The following is a 23,621-nucleotide window of genomic DNA, read 5'->3' as shown; positions in this document are numbered from 1 at the left end:
TATGAGAATCTTTTTTTTTTATTTAAAGGGGGAATAACAGCATAAATATATCCCATGGGATAACAGCATTTGCTTCTAATATGTTTTGAATATAATATTCCCAAGCCCCAAGAGTCTGTTAGATTGGCCTAGAAATCCTGGCTAATTACTGTATCAGCCTCCTGACTGAAGGATAGGATTTGATCTTCTCACTTGGGTTCTGTTTTAAACCTCAGGCTACAGGGGGCTCGGCTTTTTCCAGAGTCTCTTGTGATTTTTGGTGCTTCCCCCACACCTCCCCCAAATGCTGCATTGAACATTTTAGCTGGATGTCTGATATATTTATATATTTATTGCCCTACTTTCCTAGTATCAAGGGAGTTGATTTTGAATACATGGGATTTGCTTCAAAGGACATATCACCTGCAAAATAAGAGGAATCCCCTCACATATTTCTCCCTCTTCCTTATGATGTAACAAACCCTTGACTTTATTTCATGACTTTATTGGCTTTTTTCCTTAATGAAACACAAAAGAGCACATTTTGAATAATGTACTTGTCGCTCTTTTCCTTGCTGCTACAATGAAAGAGGGAAATAATTAATTATGAAGAAAGACCAAGATCTGGCAGACATACTTAACTTTTTTGTTAATTCTTTGAATTTTCAGTTTACATAATTTTCTTTGGTGTATCTGAACAATCCATTGCATTCATGTGTCGTCTCATAATTTTTGGATAATTAAACCGTCTGAGACACTATGAACCAGGCCGAACTCTTCAGCTTATTAAAAATATATAGTTTGCTCTCTGCAGTGCTGACAGAAGCCCTAGAAAGGATGTATTTTCAGTATTTTTAGCATCGGGTCTCACTGACTTAGAACATTTATCCAAAAGTGCCTCTGGCACACGGCAGAATGCCACTAAAAAGGTTCTGTGCTTTCAGTTTTGAGAATTTGACATTGTGCCAGAGATGTGACTAGCAATGCTACAGTCTGTACAGATAGACAATATTTGCTGTTAAAGCTTTTCTTATAGTTGCAGCCAAATACATAGTTTATATGGGAGACTATTTAGACAGCAAAGTGCAAGATGTGCAGGTTGAATTTTTGTACTTGTATGCTGCTCTTTGTTTGAGATACGTTGTGACTATTTTGTTAGTTTCGTTCTTTTTTGGTGTTGAATCTATTAAAACTCGTTTTTGATGGACAGCAGCGATTACGCATTTAAACAAATTGTTGGAATCGGTGGATTCTTCTGGTGTAATATATTTAATTTACTGACTGAGTGCAGATGTTTGGGTTGATATCACTGTTGTCCTTACTTCACGAACGTAATATCACCCACACAAGCACACTATGACTATTCAAGGTCTTCACATGTTCTTTACATACTTCACAACTGTCTTTTGCCACTGATGTAATTTCCAGTCAGAGCACATTTAGCAAATGCAGGATCTGGATTGCAGTGAGGTCTAGATAAATAACCTGCTAAATATCTGTGCTTCTCTTACATTGAGTCTTTGAAAATGTAAACATGAGTTGTGCACATAGACATAGATTCAAAGCACCTGATGCCCGCTTTAGTGACACATCTCACAGTCTTTTAACCGTACAGTTATGATCTGAACGCCCATGACTCACAGAACCAGACTGCATCTCATCATCCTGCACAGCCTCCGGTGGATGCGTGTCTGAGTGTGTCAGCTTGTGATAACTGCTTGGCCTTCAGGGGATGTTTGGACTCGTAAAATCATGGCTGATGATGCCAGTCTGATATCATTGGTGGTGTCAGTTATTTATTTACAGAGCAATAAGATGCAACATACAGATTTATTAAAATACAGCAAACTAATTAAATGAGTGATCATTTTTCAATGTGAAAAAAAAATCTTGCTGCACTACTTGCTGCTACTATTACTACTAATGTACTAATAATGTTAAGTTTAAACTGGTGCTTTCTAGTCTCTGCTGCTACAGGCGATTCAATTCTTTCCAACCAGTATCAGCTCTCCATTGCCATTGAACACAACAGTAATCTGTTTATAACAGATATAATGCTTTAGTAGTTGGTAGGCCTGCAGGAGAGGGTACATGCCAGACATGAGGTGAAAATCTTTGGATTTAAGAGGATATTATTAGCCTAATATGGTTTGTCTGTGTTATTCATTTTATATTTTAATTAATCACTGAATTAAGATCCTGCAAAATCTCACCCCCCTGCCTGTATGCTTAATTTTCCATTTTTGTCTCATGAGCAATTATGCTTCCTTTGCCTTTCATAAGTGCTTTAGGCACATTGGACCATATTTCCTAGAAAAATTGGCCTACATTTTCCAGTTTGGGTGTACAGTGTGACAAAAAAACACAGTATATGTAATGCTTTTTATACACTGTAGAGATCAAAAGTCAGATTTTTTTTTATTCTGCCAAGGCATATTAAATTGATTAAACGTGAAACTAAAGGGGAACAAAATCTAAATTGTCAAAATCTAAATCAACATAAATGGTGTAGTTTTAAACTTTCTATTCATCAAAGAATCCTGAAAAAAATGATCACAAATATTAAGCAGGATAATGGTTTTCAATTTCAGGTTAACACTGTATACAATAATATGAAATGTTATTTGAGCATAAAATCAATCAGCATATTAGAATGATTTCTGAAGAATTATGCATGTGACACTGAAGACTGGAGTAATAATGCTGAAAATGTTAAAATATATTAAAATAAAAAACAGTTATTTTAAATGAACAATTTCACAATGTTACTGTTTTACTGTATTTAAGGTCATATAAATGTTTTCTTGGTGAGCATAAGAGACTTTCAAGAACATGAACAAAATACAACCCTAAAGCCGAAATGATACTTTAAGGTTTTTTTTTATTACGCCCATTCGAGCGCACAGCCTTGCGAAGTATACTTTTTTTGACTTGTACATGTTACAACCCATGCAAATACTGCAAAATTTTTTAATGTGCATGTGCAACCTGCGCATACAAAGAAGTACGCACATGAATATATCCGGCGGTGGCATTCAGTACGTTCGCACTTTTCTGGTGATTAAATTCGCATTGCGCACTGTATGCTGACCCTTGCGGATGCATTAAAATGTGAAGTATACTTTGGCCTTTAAACAGTAAAAGTACTTCATATGTATTAATAATTAAATAGCATTATGTCTATTTTTAGATAACCAATAATGAATTTCTTAAAAATGGTCCCTTTTTGTTTGGAACAAAATGATTCAGGCAATACTTGAGATCAAAAGAAAATACTATAAAATAAAATGCTTATAAAACAAATAATTCTGAATATTTTCTAATAGAATGAGCCATGTTACAAGCCAGTGAAGTTGTCGGAGCCAACTCTGTGCACCAACATACGGCTTAACTGCATCTCTGGCGACCCAAGTTTCAAACTCAAATCAAACTCGGCTCGAGGTCTTTTCCCGATCCTGTTCCTCTGTCTACCCCATGATTTCCTCTTTGATATTATCTACACAGTCCTGCCCAATAAGGCCTTAAAAATGTAAAAAATCAAATTTTAAAAAGAAGAAGTCAATAAAGAGTTATGCACGAGATGGTCTTGGTCAGTTGTAGCGTATTTTTCTATCATGATTGCACTGCATTTTCTGGCGCTTGTGTTTGTGGGATTTGTTTGTTCTAGGCATGGTGATTAATAATTTGATATTCACATGAGCTGATGGCAGTCCGCAGTCCCTCAAGCTGGGGCAGTACCACAAGACTCAAGTTTAGACATTTAAACCACACATTAAGCAGTTTTTACTTAACTTGGCAAAATCATGACCATGCCACAACACATTAAACACTCAGTATTGTATTCTTTTGATAGGTTTAGTCAAGCAATAAGGGTGTGCATTACAGTAATTTAAGTAGCGATATGTCACATACTAGCCTAGAAATCTAGACGCACCCTAGCGGCAGCAAATCTAATCTGCCCGCAAATGTCGTCTTGCAACTCTCAATACACTTCTGAGCTATAAACGCCAAACTCTGGTCGGGCCAATCACATCGTGTATAGAGTCGGTGGGCGGGGCTTAACATAATGACGGCAGAGTTGTGTTTGCATGCTTCTAGTAAACACAGAAACTCGCGAACGGCGGTCTTTCGAATCAGCTTTGACTGCGACTCTGGAAGACTTGGAGTTAAGCTTTTCTCTGAGAAAAAAACAAAGAACGGCACTGAAGTCATTCTTAAGAAAGGAAGATGTGTTCTGACTTTTGCCGACCACATACGGCGAAAGTTTAATCTTCCAACTAGCTCTGCTTCACCTTCGTAGCTCTGGTTGGTTGTAGTGATATCCAATTGCGTGCACGCCGTGCAGAGGGAGTTTGAAAGACAACCGTTTATCCCGCCCCTCCGATTGGGCCCTGTCAATGGTGAGTTTCCAGACCATCTTGATGTGGGTCTGACTTGTCAGGCTAGTCACATACAGTAATATAAAACCATTCACTCATGTATACAGCATCGTCAAGGGTGGCTCATGCATCATATTTTGGAGTGAAAATGTTCATTTTATATTATCCCTTGAGTGCATGGGTTGTCTTGGGTTGTAAGTGTTTGTGTGTCAATGTGAATTATCTTGGATTTCTTGGGACAGAGCATGTCAATCTTTAGTGCAACTGGGGGTGATTTTATGCAAATGCAGCGAGTACCTAGAGACATGTTGAGTACATATGGGTTGGGACTGTATTAAAGATTCATATCACGATTATATTGAACAAAATTATCCCGATTATCGATATTATCAAGTTTTTTTTTTTTTTAATTAACTAATGCACACACTGAAAAAATTAAAGTTTTATATTTGGAAATCAACAAGCAACAAATAAAACAAGCAGCTCTACAGGTCTTCTATTGTTTTAATACTGATGATTTTGGCATACAGCTCATGAAAACCCAAAATTCCTTTCTCAAAAAATTAGCATATTTCATCCGACCAAAAAAAGAAAAGTGTTTTTAATACAAAAAAAGTCAACCTTCAAATAATTATGTTCAGTTGTGCACTCAATACTTGGTCGGGAATCCTTTTGCAGAAATGACTGCTTCAATGCGGCGTGGCATGGAAGCAATCAGCCTGTGGCACTGCTGAGGTGTTATGGAGGCCCAGGATGCTTCGATAGCAGCCTTAAGCTCATCCAGAGTGTTGGGTCTTGCGTCCCTCAACTTTCTCTTCACAATATCCCACAGATTCTCTATGGGGTTCAAGTCAGGAGAGTTGGCAGGCCAATTGAGCACAGTAATACCATGATCAGTAAACCATTTACCAGTGGTTTTGGCACTGTGAGCAGGTGCCAGGTCGTGTTGTAAAACGAAATCTTCATCTCCATAAAGCTTTTCAGCAGATGGAAGCATGAAGTGCTCCAAAATCTCCTGATAGCTAGCTGCACTGACCCTGCCCTTGATAAAACACAGTGGACCAACACCAGCAGCTGACATGGCACCCCAGACCATCACTGACTGTGAGTACTTGACACTGGACTTCAGGCATTTTGGCATTTCCTTCTCCCCAGTCTTCCTCCAGACTCTGGCACCTTGATTTCCGAATGACATGCAAAATTTGCTTTCATCTGAAAAAAGTACTTTGGACCACTGAGCAACAGTCCAGTGCTGCTTCTCTGTAGCCCAAAAGTGGCTTGACCTGGGGAATGCGGCACCTGTAGCCCATTTCCTGCACAAGCCTGTGCACGGTGGCTCTGGATGTTTCTACTCCAGACTCAGTCCACTGCTTCCGCAAGTCCCCCAAGGTCTGGAATTCGGTCCTTCTCCACAATCTTCCTCAGGGTCCGGTCACCTCTTCTCGTCGTGCAGCGTTTTTTGTCACACTTTTTCCTTCCCACAAGACTTCCCACTGAGGTGCCTTGATACAGCACTCTGGAAACAGCCTATTCGTTCAGAAATGTCTTTCTGTGTCTTACCCTCTCACTTGAGGGTGTCAACGATGGCCTTCTGGACAGGGTCGGGTCGGCAGTCTTACCCATGATTGCGGTTTTGAGTAATGAACCAGGCTGGGAGTTTTTAATAGCCTCAGGAATCTTTTGCAGGTGTTTAGAGTTAATTAGTTGATTCAGATGATTAGGTTAATAGCTCGTTTAGAGAACCTTTTTATGATATGCTTTTGAGATAGGAATTTTGGGTTTTCATGAGCTGTATACCAAATTCATCAGTATTAAAACAATAAAAGACCTGAAATATTTCAGTTGATGTGCAATGAATCTAAAATATATGAAAGTTTAATTTTTATCATTACATTATCGAAAATAATGAACTTTATCACAATATGCTAATTTTTTTAGAAGGACCTGTATGCACTTTTTAAGCGAGATTCTATTCTGTGGCATTTTCTTCTTTATAATGACGTCAATTGCAACATATTGCACAGCGCATCCATGTGTCACAACTAGGCATGTGCCGATTTTCGGTAATGCAATATATCAAAAAGTTATTTTTGCTAGGCTATATAAAAGAACAAATAATCTTATTTTAAAAGTGTATTTAATATGTATACATTTATTTAACACCTGCAGTTGTTTGATTAACATTAATGACAGACAGGTAATTGGGCTGCTGAATGCATCGATGTAATATTCGGACACTTATCCAATTATTACTCACCTGTTTATGTACGGAATCCATCTTTGTAATGTAGCCGACAAATCTGCTTCACCGCCCCAACGTTTCTGATTGGTGCTGCAATTTCAAGGGATTAGAAATAGGTTTGAATGGGCTCTTTGCCAGACTATTTGCAGAGCAAATCTAAATTTTCCTGAAGTTGTCGGGGTTTTCCCAAGCTAGGCATATCGGCATAGGCATTCATTTTTTGGACTAACAAGGAACTTTTCTGTTCTGAAACATATAGGATATTCTTAGTATGATGACTTGTATGTAAAAGTTCATGACCCCTTTACTGTTACTGTGAGCGATTAACCAGTTCCATATGGTTTTTCTCTGTTGACATTCAGAGTACTCAGATACTTTTGCCTGTCCTTACTAGTGGCCAACAATACTCTAAAAGTGTGAATAGGGCTTATATACACAAATTAAAATTATGTTTACTCATGTTCATGTTGTTCAAACCTTTCCATCTGACTTTCTTTCCTCTGTGGAACATAGAAAAAAAAACTATTTTGAGATTCCATTTTTATTCCCATAATATAGAAGTCAATGTTAACTGAAACTGTTTGGTTACCAACATGCTTCAAAATATCTTCTCTTATGTGTTCCACAGAATAAAGTCGCACTGTTTCGGAATGTAAATGATGGCTTTTTTTCGGTGAACTATTATTATATATATAAACATGGAATAAATAGCTTTTAATAAATTAAGAATGCTATTTATTTTTGTATTGTCGTACCTAAGGTCACGTGTTAGACACAGTCTCCATATCAGCGCAAATTCACCATCGATGTTTAAACTGTTCCTGTATTCTATTACAGTTTGAACCTCTTTCCCACTCTCTTTCTGTTGCTAGGCTCTTTCTGCCTAGCAACAGTGCTTAGCTGCGAGCACGTATGCTGCTGGTAGTATGATTTGCTCTGTATAGGGATTTAGTGGTTGTGTATAGGACCGGCTGACATCTCTGAACCACAAACCTGTGTTTTAGCATTTGGACTTGATTTGGGCATCACATTCAGCTATCTGTCCGCTGTATTACTTTTTGTCTTCAACAAACCGTTCTCTGATTCTGTGTTGTATGTCTAAAAGCCAGTTTTCACTCAGCCACTGTCAGGGGTTTTACTGGAAAGAGACAAAATTGGGGCAAATTTTGCATATGCAAATTCTGCTCTGCACCCATTCAGAGATTTCCTAAAATTTTGGTTACTTTCTTTCACCAAGATTACAGGAGTAAAAAAAAAGGACAATAAAGAATATTTTCTGCTCTCTCTTTGTTAGTGTTTAGTGAGAGTAGATTTTAAAAGTGCAAAATTAAAGGATGTATTTATAGCTGTCTGAGACTGGTAATTTTTCCCACCAAGACCTACTTTAATTTCTTTTCTTTTTTTCTTTTTTTTCTTCTTTTTTTGACAAAAATGTGACATCTTGACTTGTTTATAATGTGACTATTTTTCTTTAAGGCAGAGAAAAGAGGCGCCATTGCGCAGTGGGTGTGAGAGCAGATTAATGGTTGTTTACAGAGAGAGAAGGGATGGGGAGACCATCTTTCTGAGTTGTGAAAACGTTCCAGGCTATAGGATAAGATTCCCATTTATCTTAGATGGATGTGTCATAACATACTTGACATAAACAAGACTGAGAGAGTGTCTTTGAGCCTAAAGTAATCACATTAAGTGATGCTTTTTTATATTCATCTGTTTCAACTAAAAAAGCCCTCCACCCCTGAGATTATCCACAGGTCAGTAATGAACGACTCTTTATTTCAAATTGGAAGGTGATGGCCATTACCACAGGTACATCAGATATGGAAGAGACATGAAATCCCAGCCTTCAGGACTGAACTGATGGTAATGGTCCACATCTTTTTGCGCAATCCATCTGGTTCAGTTTTGCAATTCTACAAAACAGGGAGTGTGCGATGTATTTCTCATTAGTGCCAGAGAAGTCTTATGTATACAGGATGTTATGTGTGGCTTAAACTTGAAATGATGGATATTTCCTGTATGCTATTTATAGAGCATAGCCTTGGGTTTTAAACACCATGGCCAGTAATATGATTGGCTCTTTAGCTCTTTGCTTTCTGAGGGAAGTGTCTCCTGTTGGCTCATTGGAGGTTAACTGTGTGCACACTGTGTAATGTCAACACGCTGGTCATGTTTTGAAGTGTCTTTTGTTTTGCCATCAGGTTTTAAATGAGGAATGTGATCAGAACTGGTACAAGGCAGAACTCAATGGAAAAGAAGGATTCATCCCCAAAAATTACATAGAAATGAAGCCACACACGTAAGTATTTGCTCTTTTTAGTCACCAAAAGACTAAGTACAGTCGTGGTCAAAATTGTTGGTACCCCTGGTAAATATGATAAAATAATCTGCATTGTTTATCCTTTTGATCTTTTATTTTAAAAAAAAAATCACAAAAATCCAACCTTTCATTTAAGTCACATTATGAAATAAATGCTTTTCTCTAAAACACGTTGGCCACAATTGTTGGTACCCCTAGAATTTTAAAATGAGTAAAATATTTCTGAAGTATATTTACACTAATATTTAATTTATTAAGCACACCAGGATGACCAGAAACATGAAATTGTCCAGCTATGATGTCTTGTTTCACTGGAGTAAAAATATAAGGAGGCATAAAAGCAAAATTCCCTTAATCATTCATCACAATGAGTGAAACTAAAGAATATACATCACCACATGTTGTTTGGGAGGGATTCAAGAAAAATCCTCATCGCTCATCCATAAACAAACTCCAGCATATTCAGTTGTCAGACACGACTGGAAAGTCAAAAGGGACCTGGTTCTGTGGTCAGAGGAAACTATAAAATAGTTTTTGGCAGCAAATCTACGAGATGGGTTTGGTGCAAACAAGGATAAAAAGTACCCCATGCCCACGGCTAAAAATATAGCTGGATCTTTAATGTTGTGGGCCTTTCTTTTGCTGGAGGTCCTGGACATCTTGTTCAGATACATGGTATCATGGATTCTAGCAAATACCAAAAGATAAAAAATCTAAACCTGATGGATTCTGCTAGAAATCTTATAATGGGCCATGGTTGTATCTCTAATCAGAACAACGATCCAAAACAAACATCAAAATCAACACACAAATGTGTCACTGAGCACAAACTGAAGCTTTTGCTATAACCATCTCAGCCTGTGACCTGAACCCTATAGAAGATGTGTGGCTGAACTGAAGAGAAGAAGCACCAGCATGGATCTGTGAATCTGAAGGATCTGGAAAGGTTCAGTATGGAGGAATGGTCTCTGATCTCTATTCAGGTCTTCTCCAAACTCATCAGGCATTATAGAAGAAGACTCAGAGCTGCTATCTTGTGAAAAAGAGGTTTCAAAAAGTATTTAATAAAAGGGTACCAACAATTGTGGCCAACGTGTTTTGGAGAAAAGCATTTATTTCATAATGTGTTTTACCACCCATTTTCAATTCTTTTACTTCAATGAAAGCTTAGATTTGGGTATTTTTTTTAAATAAAAGTTCAAAAGGATAAACGGATGTTTCCAGCGAATGTCCAAGAAACTAAAATTATTGATGCTGTTACAACCTCTCATGAAAAATATCGTCACAAACAAAAGAGAGGTTACATAACATGAACAAGAGTACTTAAGACGGTGAAATTAAGCAAATCGATTTATTCACGCACTCATAACAAACATTATGGTAAGAACAAACATCAACCAAGTAAAAGATGTAATGAAAGGAACAGCATTAACAAAAATAAAACAACGAAAAATAGACAAAAATATAAAAAGAAACTTTGTTTGCTGGCAAGAAGCACAAGATCTGCAGCCCCTCTTCTTTCTCCTCCTCATTGGCGTCTTTATCGGTCAGCTCCGTCTATCAATCTCAAATCATGAACAAGTGCGTCCACCCAAGAGATAACCACGCATGCACCAACAGTAGAAACGCCAAAAAACAAGGGAGGGACCAAACAAAGAAGACACGGACACAGACCATGCCACCGACTGTAACAAATGCTTAAAAAACTTAATGAAGACATTGTAAAAGTAATCTATATGAATCGAGTAGTTTAAATTGCCCCCATTATGGCATTTGAAAGGTTACTATTTTTGTTTTGGGAGTCACCAACAACAGGTTTACATGCATGCATAGTTTAAAAAAAACACTTTCATTGTCTTATAATACGCATTTATTTTGACCTTATTTGCAAAACCCAAAGGATTTGCTCAACGATTCATTTTTACAAACCCCTCCTTTGCTCCTAATCTGCGATGATTGGTCAGATGACCCAGTCAGCTGTGATTGGTAAACTGCGGGCAGTGCATGACGGAAACAATGCCTATGACCATTACTGAATTGCAGCTTGTCAAGTGTTTTTTGTCAAAATTTTTATTTTTTATTTTATTTTAATGTATTACCAATTCGAGCTAGAGTCTGACGAGGAAATGACCAGAGTTTCTGATGAACCAGAAATTCAATCGCAAACTGGAGCATGAGCTTTCTCAACGGTATGTGTCAATGTAGTTTATTGAACATGCAGAATCGTAGTAAGAATGTCTGAGAAGTGACGAGCTGTAATCTGATTAATCTTGCTGTCTGCTGCCATTTGTTAGCTCAGTATAATGCGTCACAGACAAATGAATTGGCTAATTTATTGGAGTGCACATGTGGGAACTGTATCAAAATGCCAAGCGAGGCTGAAAATGCAGGCAATATGCGGTTTCGTCTTGACGTTACAACGAAAACGGCTGGGGATTCGTTAAAAAAACGATTAATTTAATTGACTCTGAGTCGACTCTTCCATTTGAGAGACAATATCTTTATATACGGTGTACTTTCAGATTTAAAACTTTGCAGGATGTTTTCTTTCACTTAGAGCTATGTTATGCACTACATAAAATGCAATTCTGTAATCATATTAGACACTTTGACTTGAACGCTTAATTAAAGGCTTCTGAAAATACATTTTATATGATGAACAAATTTAATAAAGATTTAACTGATCAATGCTCATTACTTTCTTAGCCAATGAGGTTTGTTCTAAGCTTCTGCGAGATCCAATGAGATATGTTTTCATGTGGATCCCTTCAAGTGTCAAAGGTTTGTTTGAATGGACTTTGTATGTAGGGTCAGAATTCTCTTGGGTTTCTTGTTTCAATTGTGTTTCAAAGATGTATGTAAGCTTTTTGGGTTTGGAAAAACATGAGGGTGAGTAATTGACAGTAATTTTCATTTTTGGGTGAACTATCCCTTTAATTCATTATTTATACAAATAAAGACACATTGCTATATGTAAGAAAATAACGCAATAAATATTTAAAATTACAGTGTTGACTTGCTCAATTTTGAATTGGCACATTATTGGCACTCTTATTACATAGTGTCAATGTAATGTCTAATTTAGTACCCTATAATATTGTAATAAAACTCTTAGATGGGAAGGAAGGAAGCGGGAACCGGCGAACATTCAACAACTTTTATTAAATAAACAAACAAAACGAAAGTAAACCGTGGGCAGCCCCTCACGGACGACTGCCCGCACACACATAACAAAACATTACCAAAACTCAACGTAAAGTCCAGGCCTGGTCCTCTCTCGTCCTTGACTGGTGTCGCTCGTCCTTAAATGCCTCCGAGCTCCCTCATGAGAGGATTTGAGACCGGTGTGGCTCGCAGGTGCATGACGGAAACAATCGCAATCACGTCCCGGTCTCACTCACTTCTCCCATGTCTCTCGCTCGTTCACCTCGCCACAAATATGAATCCATAGCCTCTCTTAGAAAAGTACTTCTCATCTAAATATACACACACATCTCTAATTAATACACAAGTAAAACATTTTTTTTTTCCTGTCTGTCCAGTAAACCTGGACAGGTTTTTTATTTTTTTATTATTCATCATAGCTGAAATCATAGCAAAATCTCAAATTGTTAAAAACTCTTCTTGTATTATGGGATGTCCCAGTACATTCTACAACGTCTTAACCATTGCTTTTGTATTTGTTCTGAACACACAGCTGGTTTTATGGGAAGATTCCCCGTGCGAAAGCAGAAGAAATGTTAAATAAACAGAAACACGATGGAGCGTTTCTCATTAGGGAGAGTGAGAGTGCACCTGGAGACTTCTCACTCTCTGTCAAGTATGTATTTGTCATTCTATTCTATTCTATTCTATTCTATTCTATTCTATTCTATTCTATTCTATTCTATTCTATTCTATTCTATTCTATTCTATTCTATTCTATTTATTGTCTGAAGTCTTAGTAATAAACACTTAGAAACAAAGGCTGCTGATTTCAAAATTTTGATGCAGTAATTGAATCTGTTCTTGAAAAAAGGGGCATGTCAATGAATAATTGATGCCGTGCAGCACGAAATATGGCCATTTCAGCACTTTATTTTTGTGTTATTCTGAATTATTTTGTGTGGTTTCTAAAATAGGCCAACACTGTTTAAATCATTTAAACAGTTCTCCACAGATAGCTGCAGACATCAGGGTTCATGATAAACTGAACAGTGTAGTTTTTTTTATAAATAAGTTTGCAATATCCAAGTGCTATAAATGCAGCCGTTTATGGTGTAAATCTTTTTTTCTCTCCTTTCTCATAGATTTGGGAATGATGTCCAGCACTTCAAAGTCTTACGGGATGGAGCAGGCAAATACTTCTTGTGGGTGGTCAAATTTAACTCGTTAAACTCTTTAGTAGATTATCATCGGTCCACTTCTGTGTCCAGGAATCAGCCCATTTTCCTCAGGGACATTGAACAAGTACCACAGGTAAGACTGAATCATTGCTGGAACATTGCACAGAACTGTATGTAAACATTGGTGTTTCATTATTTCACATTCATGATTCGGATCGTGTGTCAAACTGCTGAAATCACATGACATTGGTGATCTGAATTCTGAATCAATACCCTGATTCATAACCATTCGAATCTTTGTTTACAAATTGAAAACAAACACGGAAGAGAAGACAATGCTGAAAAAAGTTGTAGTTTTTGTTATTTTTTGACCAAAATGTATTTTTGTTGCTTCAAGAGATTCTAATTAACTAACTGATGTCACATATGGACTACTTTGATGATGTTTTTATTATCTTTCTGGACATGGACAGTATAGTGTGCATACACTTTCATTGGAGGAACAGAAAAGCTCTCAGACTAAATATAAAATATCTTAAACTTTGCTCCGAAGATGAACTGAGGTCTTACAGGTGTGGAACGACATTAGGGTGAGTTATTAATGACATAATTTACATTTTTGAGTGAACTAACCCTTTAAGAATAGTTTGCAGTTTCAACAGCAGAAGGCAGCTTCAAGTCTCACAAGAAGTTTGTAGGCCGCGCTCTCTCTCTAGTCCCGTTTCCACCAAAATTACCCGGAACAATTTGTACCAGGAACTTTTTTACAGGAACTTTTCTCCCCCCCAGACCTGCAGCTGTCTGCGTTTCGACCGCGATAAAGATTAGGCAAATTAGTCTGGTGATGTAGGACTGCACGCGACTGCTCCTCCAAGCCAGTGACGGACAAGGGCTGTCACTTTTTATTCGATATTCGAATATGCATTCGAAGATGACGTGAAATCCGTAATCGAACTATAAATAAACTATCTGGTTTTTAAAGTGCCATGTAGCGCAATTTTTTTTACTGTCGGTGCGTTTACATGGAGCACTGTAATCAGTTTAAAAGTCCAATCTGAAGGAAAATGCTCCATATAAACACCTCAATCGTAATAAAAATGCCCAAACTGAATGAAATTGTTTTGAGATGGGTGGATAAACCTTTTCATGAATCGATCAAACTAAACATTTCACCATGTAAACGACCTGACCGGATTACTTTTGAGTGTGCGTCCTTATGTGACGTACACAGTGCGCGCCTTCGCCACTGAAGAGCACACGTCGCGCTCATGCACCAAGCATGACGAGAGGAAAATACATTTTTCTGAGGGATAAACTTTTTATTTCATAAGAAGTTATGAAGATAATGTTGGCATAATGACACTGTCCCTACGCCTATGTAAGCAAACAATCATTAATTACTTCAACTGCGCCTGACATTAGAATTTATTTTTTCTGAGATGATTATTACACTTTAAAACAAATTAATAGCTTTTATAAAACCGTATAAGTCCTGGTGGCCGTTGAGAGTTGCTATGGAATCCGTAAACACATTCCAGCTTCTAGAGATGACGGCGTTGTAGATAATTGAATATATTCGAATGCATTGCTTGATATTTTAATTCCGTTCGAATTAGATTTTTTTTTTTAAATGACAGCCCGGACAGTAATCATTTTTGTGAGTACCGATTGAAAGATTTAGTGGACTGTTTACATGAGACGTTATCTAAACCGATCTGGTGTTTACATGTGATGACTTTCAATCGCAATCATTTTGTCACATAAGCAGTTTGTCTGCCACATCAAAAATGTCAACGCTGTTTTCTCCAGCAGCTATATGTTAACTGCAGCCATAGCAACTCTTAACGGCCACCAGGACTAATACAGTATTATATTATAAGCTATTTATTTGTTTAAATAATCATCTGAGAAAAAACAAATTCTTCTGTCAGGCGCAGTTAAAGTAAAAACTGCCTGGGGCAATATACACTGTGTCATTACTCCAACATTATCTTCATAACTTACGAAATAAAAAGTTAACCCCTCAGAAAAATTATCTTTCCTCTCTTGTCAACATGAGCGCGGCGTGTAAGACTGATTATTACTGAATGTAGAGCGAACCTCGCAAAAGACTTTTAAAAATGCCGAGTTGAAATATAATGCTGCCTGAGCTCAACCAATCAGCATGTACCTCGCGAGCAGGGCCGTTTGGAGGGGGAAATATTTACCCGGAACTTCATTTAGACCCTGGTTCCTGCGGTCTAAACACACCGAGTACCACCCAAAGTTCCTGGTTCCTGGGTAAAGTTCCTGTGGTGGAAACGGGGCTTCTCACAGTCTCGTTGCCACACCCTATCGTACATACAATTGTCCCAACAGTTATACTGTTTTCAAGGTCTACCCACATCTTTACTGCAATGTGGATGGTTCTGATTAGCTCAGAGAAAATGCACAGTCATTGTAAATTTCCACACGTCAGTTAATCTGATGCACGTTTCCATAGACGTGTCACTTGTTGACGCTTTTACCCCAGAATTAGGCCCATAGTGACCTTCCAGGTCTGGAGCAGGCGCCAACTTGCCTAGAATAACAAGGCCACCCATCTCTTAGGATGCCCATTGTACACCATTCCCAACAATGATCTGTAACACAGAATATTGCTCACAGATACACAGTCTCTCCAAGGTTGGAGCTGATTAAGCTCCAGTTCTAACATGTTCTAACCAAAACGTACTGATAACATGTGCTTTCTCTCAGTGTACAGACAATAGTACAGGCAATATTTATCTTGACTCTAGTGTTTCAGTAAAAGGGAATATATTAGTGCACAATTACCATCGCACACCTGTACATAATAGACAGGTGCGTAGGACGAAGGATAACACATCCAAAAATCTCGACAAGCAAACAAAGGGAAATCCCGCACACTATCAATACTTGCAAAAAATCTAAACCTTTTTATTAGCAATGTTTCGGTCTCATGACCTTCATCAGGCATATATATAATACTCAAAATCCATGACATTTAAAAAGGTAACATAAAGGAAATATAAAATAAATTAAATATAATAAATTAAATTAAAGACAAATCCATATTTCATATCTGGAAGTTGGGCTAAGTGAGCAAACACTGTTTCTGTTTCCAAAATCCAAACACACGACACCTTGTTGGTGACACATCACACATATCTTGGTCAGACCCTGAGTCACTCCTCAGAGACCAAATATACACTTTAGAAAACAAGAAACATAAAGCAAAATCATTGAAAAAAAATAAACTGGAAAGAATCATTATAACAATATAGGAAGATAAATATTAACTAAGATTAACTAATATATATATATATTCAAGCGGACCGGGGCAAGCTTATTTAAAGTTTTTATGAACATATTTAATATACTCTTGGTGTCAAAAGTATTCACATTCATTACTCAAGTAGAAGTATAGATACTAGGGTTTAAAAATACTTCTGTAGAAGTTGAAGTATCAACTCAAGCTTTTTACTTAAGTCAAAGTGTAAAAGTACTGGTTTCAAAACTACTTAAAGTATAAAAGTAAAAGTAATGTAAGGCAAAAAAAAAAGCCAAGAGACAAGCTTAAGCCACACCACAAGGGCCTATAGTCATCAAAAAAAAATTTTCTAAAGGCCATAATGACTATAATGTTATATTAAAATGTTAATGTTGAAAAATTTGGGATGCACTAGGCTACCTGTTTCAGCCGCATATATACCCATTGAAAATGAATGCATTTTAGTACAATGAAAATATACCATATGTATACTGCTGAGCATTAACATGTTTCCTGAAGCGGAAGATATGATGACTAGTTGCCTATTGAATTCTTGTACCTATATTTTACATATAGATACATAAAGTAATGTAATGGTACAAAAATTCAAACTTCAGAGGCATGTTATCAATAACCTTTATTGGAATGTAAATGTAGGCTACAGTGTTGCCAGATTGAGTAGAGTCCTACATTTCTGCCCGAACCCGACGGACCCTGACTTTTTTACTAGGACCAGGCTTCAGGTCCATTTTAGCCTCATACCCACTGTCGGCCACTGACTGCTTGATTGTCACTTTAAAAAAATAAAAACTTTAATTTAACAAACAAAAAAAATCCAAACATTTTTTCTAAATTAACTTAATAAAGAAACTAAACAAAATATAACTAATTGGACATTAAAAACAAAGCTGAACTATTTTAATGACTGCAGGAGTGTCATAAGGAGGATTCAAAAAATAAATAAAAAATAACCGGGCTAGGGCCTAGAATTGAGGCCTATGCAGGGCTTAAAGCTCTACACTACCCAACACCCGCCCACTCCACACAAAAAAAAAAAAAAAAAAACACGGCCAAAACTTTAACTGCCAAAATAATGTGATGATATTTTATTGAATAAGCCACTTTAAGTGCAAACAGTGCCCAATATAAGAGATCAGAAAAAGCACATAATTAACTATTAAGGTATTTCACACAATAAAACACCACTGCCAAAATGCGCAATTCATTGATACTGTACAATAATCCGCCAATAAAAAACAACAACAACAACTTAGCTTTGCTCTGACAAAACTACAGTATGCTTGTGAAGTCCATAGAACACACACTTAGCCCAGTCAAAACTGATTTATCATTGATTCAAACCTTCTTCAGCAGTTGTTGGGGTTGCTAGTTGGAGATGTCCTGAGTGTGTATATTATAATGGACAGGAATCAGGATTATATTTATAAAGAGTCTTCGAGTCACAGGTGTAATCCATGTGTGAGAGTTTGTTCACTCTTCCACCCCTTACTGTGGAAACGGCTCTTTATATATATATATATATGTATATATGCCACATCAGCATAGCGATCACTTGAATAGACAGCTACGACGAGTTATCACGCTAAAAACCTGGCTGTCATGAATGAGCGCGTCTGCCTGCTTATCCCTGATTGATTGAAAGTGCGTGCTTGTCCACTGGAACCCGCCCAATCTTGCAACACCGTATGTGATTCATGCTTTCAATCATGTGCAAGCGTGATGGATCTTGTAGTAGCCAATAGGGTGTTGGAATTGTATATGTTTACACTTCTCATCCAAACACACAATCAAATTCACACTATCAGGATGACGCGATTTATCTGCATTTTTTTTTTAACAAGATGAAATGAAAGAGGAGTAACGAGGCTATTTTTAAAAAGTAAGGAGTAGAAAATACAGATAATTGCGTGAAAATGTAAGGAGTAGAAGTAAAAAGTAGGCAGAAAAATAATTACTCCAGTAAGGTATAGATACCCAAATTTCTACTTAAGTAAGGTAACAAAGTATTTGTTCTTCGTTACTTGACACCTTTGCGTCCAAACATGAATCAGCAAAGCATGTCTTATGAAATATTTCACCCGTTTCAGACCTGTAAGACCGTTCATCTTGATAACACAAATTGAGACATTTTTGATAAAATCCATGAGCTTTCTGACCCTTCTATAGACTGCAACGTTTTTACCACTTTCGATGCCCAGAGAGGTAGTAAAAACATCGTCCATGTGCTTACAGTGATTCAACTTTAATGTTATGAGGCAACGAGATTGCAAATACATTTTGTGTTCATAAACAAAAATAACAACTTTGTTTAACAGTATCTTCTCTTCCGTGACAGTCTGCTACTCGGTTCTATGTCAGAACGCCAGCTCTGTATTTCATCACGGATTTCATAAAAAATACCATAATTTGTGTTCCAAAGATGAACAAAGATCTAACGGATTTTGAACAACATAAGAAGTAAATTACAACAGAATTTCATTTTTGGGTGAACTAACCCTATAAACGGATGTGTCATTTGTACAGAGATTGTAGTGCTCGTAAACGTAATAAAAATATTTTTATTATTATTCCTCATTTTTCATATAGACCAATTGCTCTGCCAAGTCTAATTCTGATTTGCTGATATTTCTAAGAACAATTTATCAGAATGTATTTGATTTTATTCATGATAGTTGCTAGTAGTCTCTAATGAGAATTAATTGTGAGAGTGCTGTGACAGGGTTATTTTTTTTAAATACATCAAGGTACCCCCAACTCTGTTTGTGTGTTTGTTTTTCCTCCGCTCATATTTTAATATTTATTTGTCTGTATAATGAGTGTTGCAGGGCTGTTTTTTATTGGTTGTTGTCTTTTCAAAATCTTTACACGTCCATTTCTTGAGCCTTTTTTTTTCAAATCTAAAATGTGAATGACCAGCGCTAAAACAATATATTTATATGTATAGTAAATGTATATGTAAACATATTATACAGAGTATATACATCTGCTATCTGCTATTAGGAGTGAAAGTACAGATCTGTTCTCTGCTATTAGGACTGATAGTAGGGACTTTGAATGTTGGTACAATGACAGGTAAAGGCAGAGAACTGGTAGATATGATGCAGAGGAGGAAAATTGACATTCTGTGTGTCCAAGAGACCAGGTGGAAAGGGAACAAGGCTAGAAGCATTGGAGCAGGGTTTAAACTGTTTTATAATGGTGTGGACATGAAGAAAAAGGGAGTTGGAGTGATCCTAAAGGAGGAGTTTGTGAAGAATGTTCTGGAGGTAAAGAAAGTGTCAGATAGGTTGATGAGTCTAAAGCTGGATATTGAAGGTGTGATGAATAGTGTTAGTGCCTATGCTCCACAAGTAGGTTGTAAGCAAGATGAGAAAGACTGGAAGATTATGGAGCGAGTTGGAGGAAGTGATGCAGACTGTTCCCAGAGGTGTTCCTAGGGGCAGATTTGAATGGACATGTTGGGGAAGGTATAGTGTGGACAAGGAAGTGATGGGCAGGTTTGGTCTTCAGGAAAGGAACCCAGAAGGACAGAGGTTGGTAGACTTTGCTAAAAGTATGGAGATGGCTGTGGTGAACACGTACTTTCAGAAGAGGCAGGAACACAGGGTGACAATTAAGAGTGGTGGCAGGAGCACACAAGTGGACTATATCTTATGTAGACGCTGCAATCTGATGGAAATTAGCGATTGTGAAGTACTGGTAGGTGGGAGTGTAGTTAGACAGCATAGGATGGTGGTGTGTAAGATGACTCTGGTGGTGAGGAAGATATAGAGAGTAAAGGCAGAGCAGAAGACAAAGTGGTGAAAGTTGGAAAAGGAAGAGTGCTGTGTGGTTTTCAGGGAGGAGTTGAGACGAGCTTTAGGTGGTCAAGAAGTACTTCCAGAAGACTGGACTACTACAGCCAAAGTGATCAGGGAGACGGGTAGAAAAGTGCTAGGTGTGTCATCTAGAAGGAGATAAGAAGACAAGGAGACTTGGTGGTGGACTGAGGAAGTCCAGGAGAGTATCCAGAGGAAGAGGTTAGCTAGGAAGAAGTGGGACAATGAGAGGACGGAGGAAAGTAGACAGAAATATAGGGTGATGCAGCCTGAGGTTAAGATATAGGCTGCAAATGCCAAACAGAAAGCGTATGAGGACATGTATTCAATGTTAGATAGTAAGGAAGGGGAGAGGGATGTGTATCGGTTGGCGAGGCACAGGGATAGAGATGGAAAAGATGTGCAGCAGGTTAGAGTGATTAAAGATAGAGATAGAAATATTTTGACAGGTGACAGGAGGGTGAGGGAAAGATGGAAGGAGTACTTTGAGGAACTGATGAATGAGGAAAACGACAGGGAGGAAGAACAGGAAGTAGAAAGTATTAGCAAGGGTGAAGTTTGGAGAATTTTGAAGAGGATGAAGAGAGGAAAGGAAGGGGTAAAGAAGGTTCAGGATTTTAAGTACTTAGGGTCAACAGTCCAGAGCAATGGGGAGTGTGGAAAAGAGGTGAAGAAGCGTGTGCAGCCAGGTTGGAATGGGTGGAGAAATGTGTCAGGTCTTTTGTGTGATAAAAGTGTACCAGCAAGAATGAAAGGAAAGGTGTAACAGGACAGTAGTGAGACCAGCGATGTTGTATGGTTTGTAGACAGTTGCACTGAGGAAAAGACAGGAGGAAGAGCTAGAGGTAGCAGAGCTGAAGATGTTGAGGTTCTCTTTGGGAGTGACGAGGATGTATAGGATCAGGAATGAGTACATCAGAGGGACAGCACACGTGAGATGTTTTGGAGACAAAGTTAGAGAGTTCAGGTTGAGATGGTTTGGACATGTTCAGAGGAGGGAGAGTGAATATATTGGTAAAAGAATGCTGAGGTTAGAGCTGCCAGGCAGGAGGTCAAGAGGAAGACCAAAGAGGAGGTTTATGGATGTAGTGAAGGAGGACATGAAGGTAGTTGGTCTGAGAGAAGAGGATACAGAGGATAGGACTAGATGGAGGCAGATGATTCACTGTGGCGACCCCTGAAGGGAACAGCCGAAAGAAAAAGATACATCTGCTATCTTTTATCTTTTAATTGCTTAATTGTGTCTTGGGGTTTTTGTATGATGTATTGGTGGAGTGTTACTCACACAGTTATGATTGCAGTTATAAACAGGCATTGAATAGGCCAGATTGAGTTTAAAGGTCCCATGGCATGTAATTTTCATTTCATGAGGTTTTTTAACATTAAAATGAGTTCCCCTTGCCTGAATATAGTCTCTAAGTGGCTAGAAATTTAGATAGTTGTAAACCGAGTAGAGATGCACCGATTGCAATTTTCTTGGCCGATTCCGATTTTTTTGTTAGTGAGATTGGCCAATACCGATTTTTTGCTGATTCCGATTTTCTTTCTAAGAACTATAATTGACAGCATATGCAAACAAAAATCCACTTTTTCTTCAAAGATTTTTTTTATTTTTATAATAAAATAAATTAGTTAACATTACAATAGGATCTTCTCTCAATTAAACAACTCTCAAAAAATACCTGTTCTATGCCAGGATAATCAGGTAATCAGTGAAAATTAGTTGCTTTTTTTTTTAAATATTAAAAAATGGACCTTTTTTCTTTTTTTTAGTTGTCTTACAAAAGTCAAAAGATCCTATTAATGAACAAAACTGAAGTGTACAATACTCCTCCAAAAATAGTTTAGTAATTGGGTAATAAATGTTGCCAGCTAGGGATGTCATGGTACCAAAATTCCAGTAGTCCGTACTAGTGTTGTCAAAAATATCGATATTTCGATATGTATCGATACTGGAATATCTGAAAGATACGATTCTCAGTTTTTACAGTATCGATATCAGCTGCGCTCTCTCTGACCGTCAGCGAGTTGACACACACCGGCATATTCTCACTCAGCCCAGTTAACCTCTGAGCACGGCGAACGCGCGTTCTGCTGGACTTTTTCCTCATGACAGTGTGTTAGTGTTAGTGAGTGATCGGTCTGAATTTCGCGCGGGATTGCACATAAATTAATTCTACTAATCCCCGCAGATTTCGTGCTCACATCTGAAGCGCACACACACATAGCCATGCGTCCGTTAGTCTTAAAGGGACCGCAGTCATTTGTTATTCAAACTACAAAAAGACAAACGATCACACTGCTCTTCACTGATCAACTTGTGTAATTTTAATAGTTTTATCTGTACGCTATTGAATTTTTTACAAAGAACATTATCCAATGTTGTTTTAAATGTAATTACTATGCATTTTTTTTATTCAGTTACTTATCTGAATGTTAGACCTACCTGAAAAAATAAAGCAGTCTATTTAATTTGTATCTTCTATTCTATTGCATTTATTTGTGCTATTGTTTGTAATCTGTTTATTTGTTCATTACTGTTTACTCGTCTTTTTAAATTCAATTTACCATTCGAAATCAAGCTTTCTTGTGCTGTGTGTAAGCTATTGCAACACAATTACACCATTGTAAAAAATACATTGAGATAGCAAAAATTTGTGAGATCATTTTAATAGTAATTGATCGATTGATCAATAATTGTTCAAATCAAAACGATGCCCAACCCTAAGGAACATGCTGGCCACATACATTTTTTGTAAAAAATAACAATGAATAATAACAAGTTCTGTTGTCATATTAAGCATCTTATCTTATCTTTTTTTTTTTTTTTTTACTGTGGTATCGATTTAGTATCTTTTCGCTGCTTTTACCAAGGAAAGATAGGAGAGGCTGCTGACCTGTGTCTGGCTCTGAGCTCTGGCTCGCTTAGGCAGTTTTACATTTACTAACTTACCTTCTTCAAACTGGGCATGTTCCATGTGGTATTAATGGAGTTAAGTGTCTAATTAGGTTTTTAGGTTTGTCAAGTTTCACAAATGGCATAATTAGTGTCTTCTTCAGCGCTCACAGTAAAAACTTCTATGCCAACGACATGTTTGCATGCAGCTGTGCGCGTGAGCGCAGCACGGCTGTGAGTGTGACGTCAACATCACAGCCGCATGTAGAGGGATCGGCTCAAAATCGGTGACACGTGTGACTGATCGGCCGAACACTGATCAGGGCCGATCATGCAGAAAATCGGCCAATTCCGATCCCTGGCCGATCAA

General features: G+C 37.6%; 1 protein-coding gene across 2 annotated transcripts in view; it reads left to right on the top strand.

The window, feature by feature from the left end:
- grb2a (growth factor receptor-bound protein 2a) overlaps positions 1 to 23,621 on the top strand; it is a 32,163-nt gene that overhangs the window by 6,194 nt on the left and 2,348 nt on the right. For both annotated transcript variants that reach the window (XM_067459515.1, XM_067459516.1), the window contains exons 3-5: positions 8,802 to 8,899; positions 12,618 to 12,740; positions 13,210 to 13,378. In XM_067459515.1, the coding sequence (XP_067315616.1) occupies positions 8,802 to 8,899; positions 12,618 to 12,740; positions 13,210 to 13,378 (390 nt within the window). The remainder of the gene's footprint in view (positions 1 to 8,801; positions 8,900 to 12,617; positions 12,741 to 13,209; positions 13,379 to 23,621) is intronic.

Source organism: Pseudorasbora parva, chromosome 12 (assembly GCF_024679245.1).
Source record: "Pseudorasbora parva isolate DD20220531a chromosome 12, ASM2467924v1, whole genome shotgun sequence".
NCBI lineage: Eukaryota > Metazoa > Chordata > Actinopteri > Cypriniformes > Gobionidae > Pseudorasbora > Pseudorasbora parva.
The sequence above is the reverse complement of the archived record's forward strand: the minus strand, read 5'-3'. Positions and strand labels throughout refer to the sequence as shown.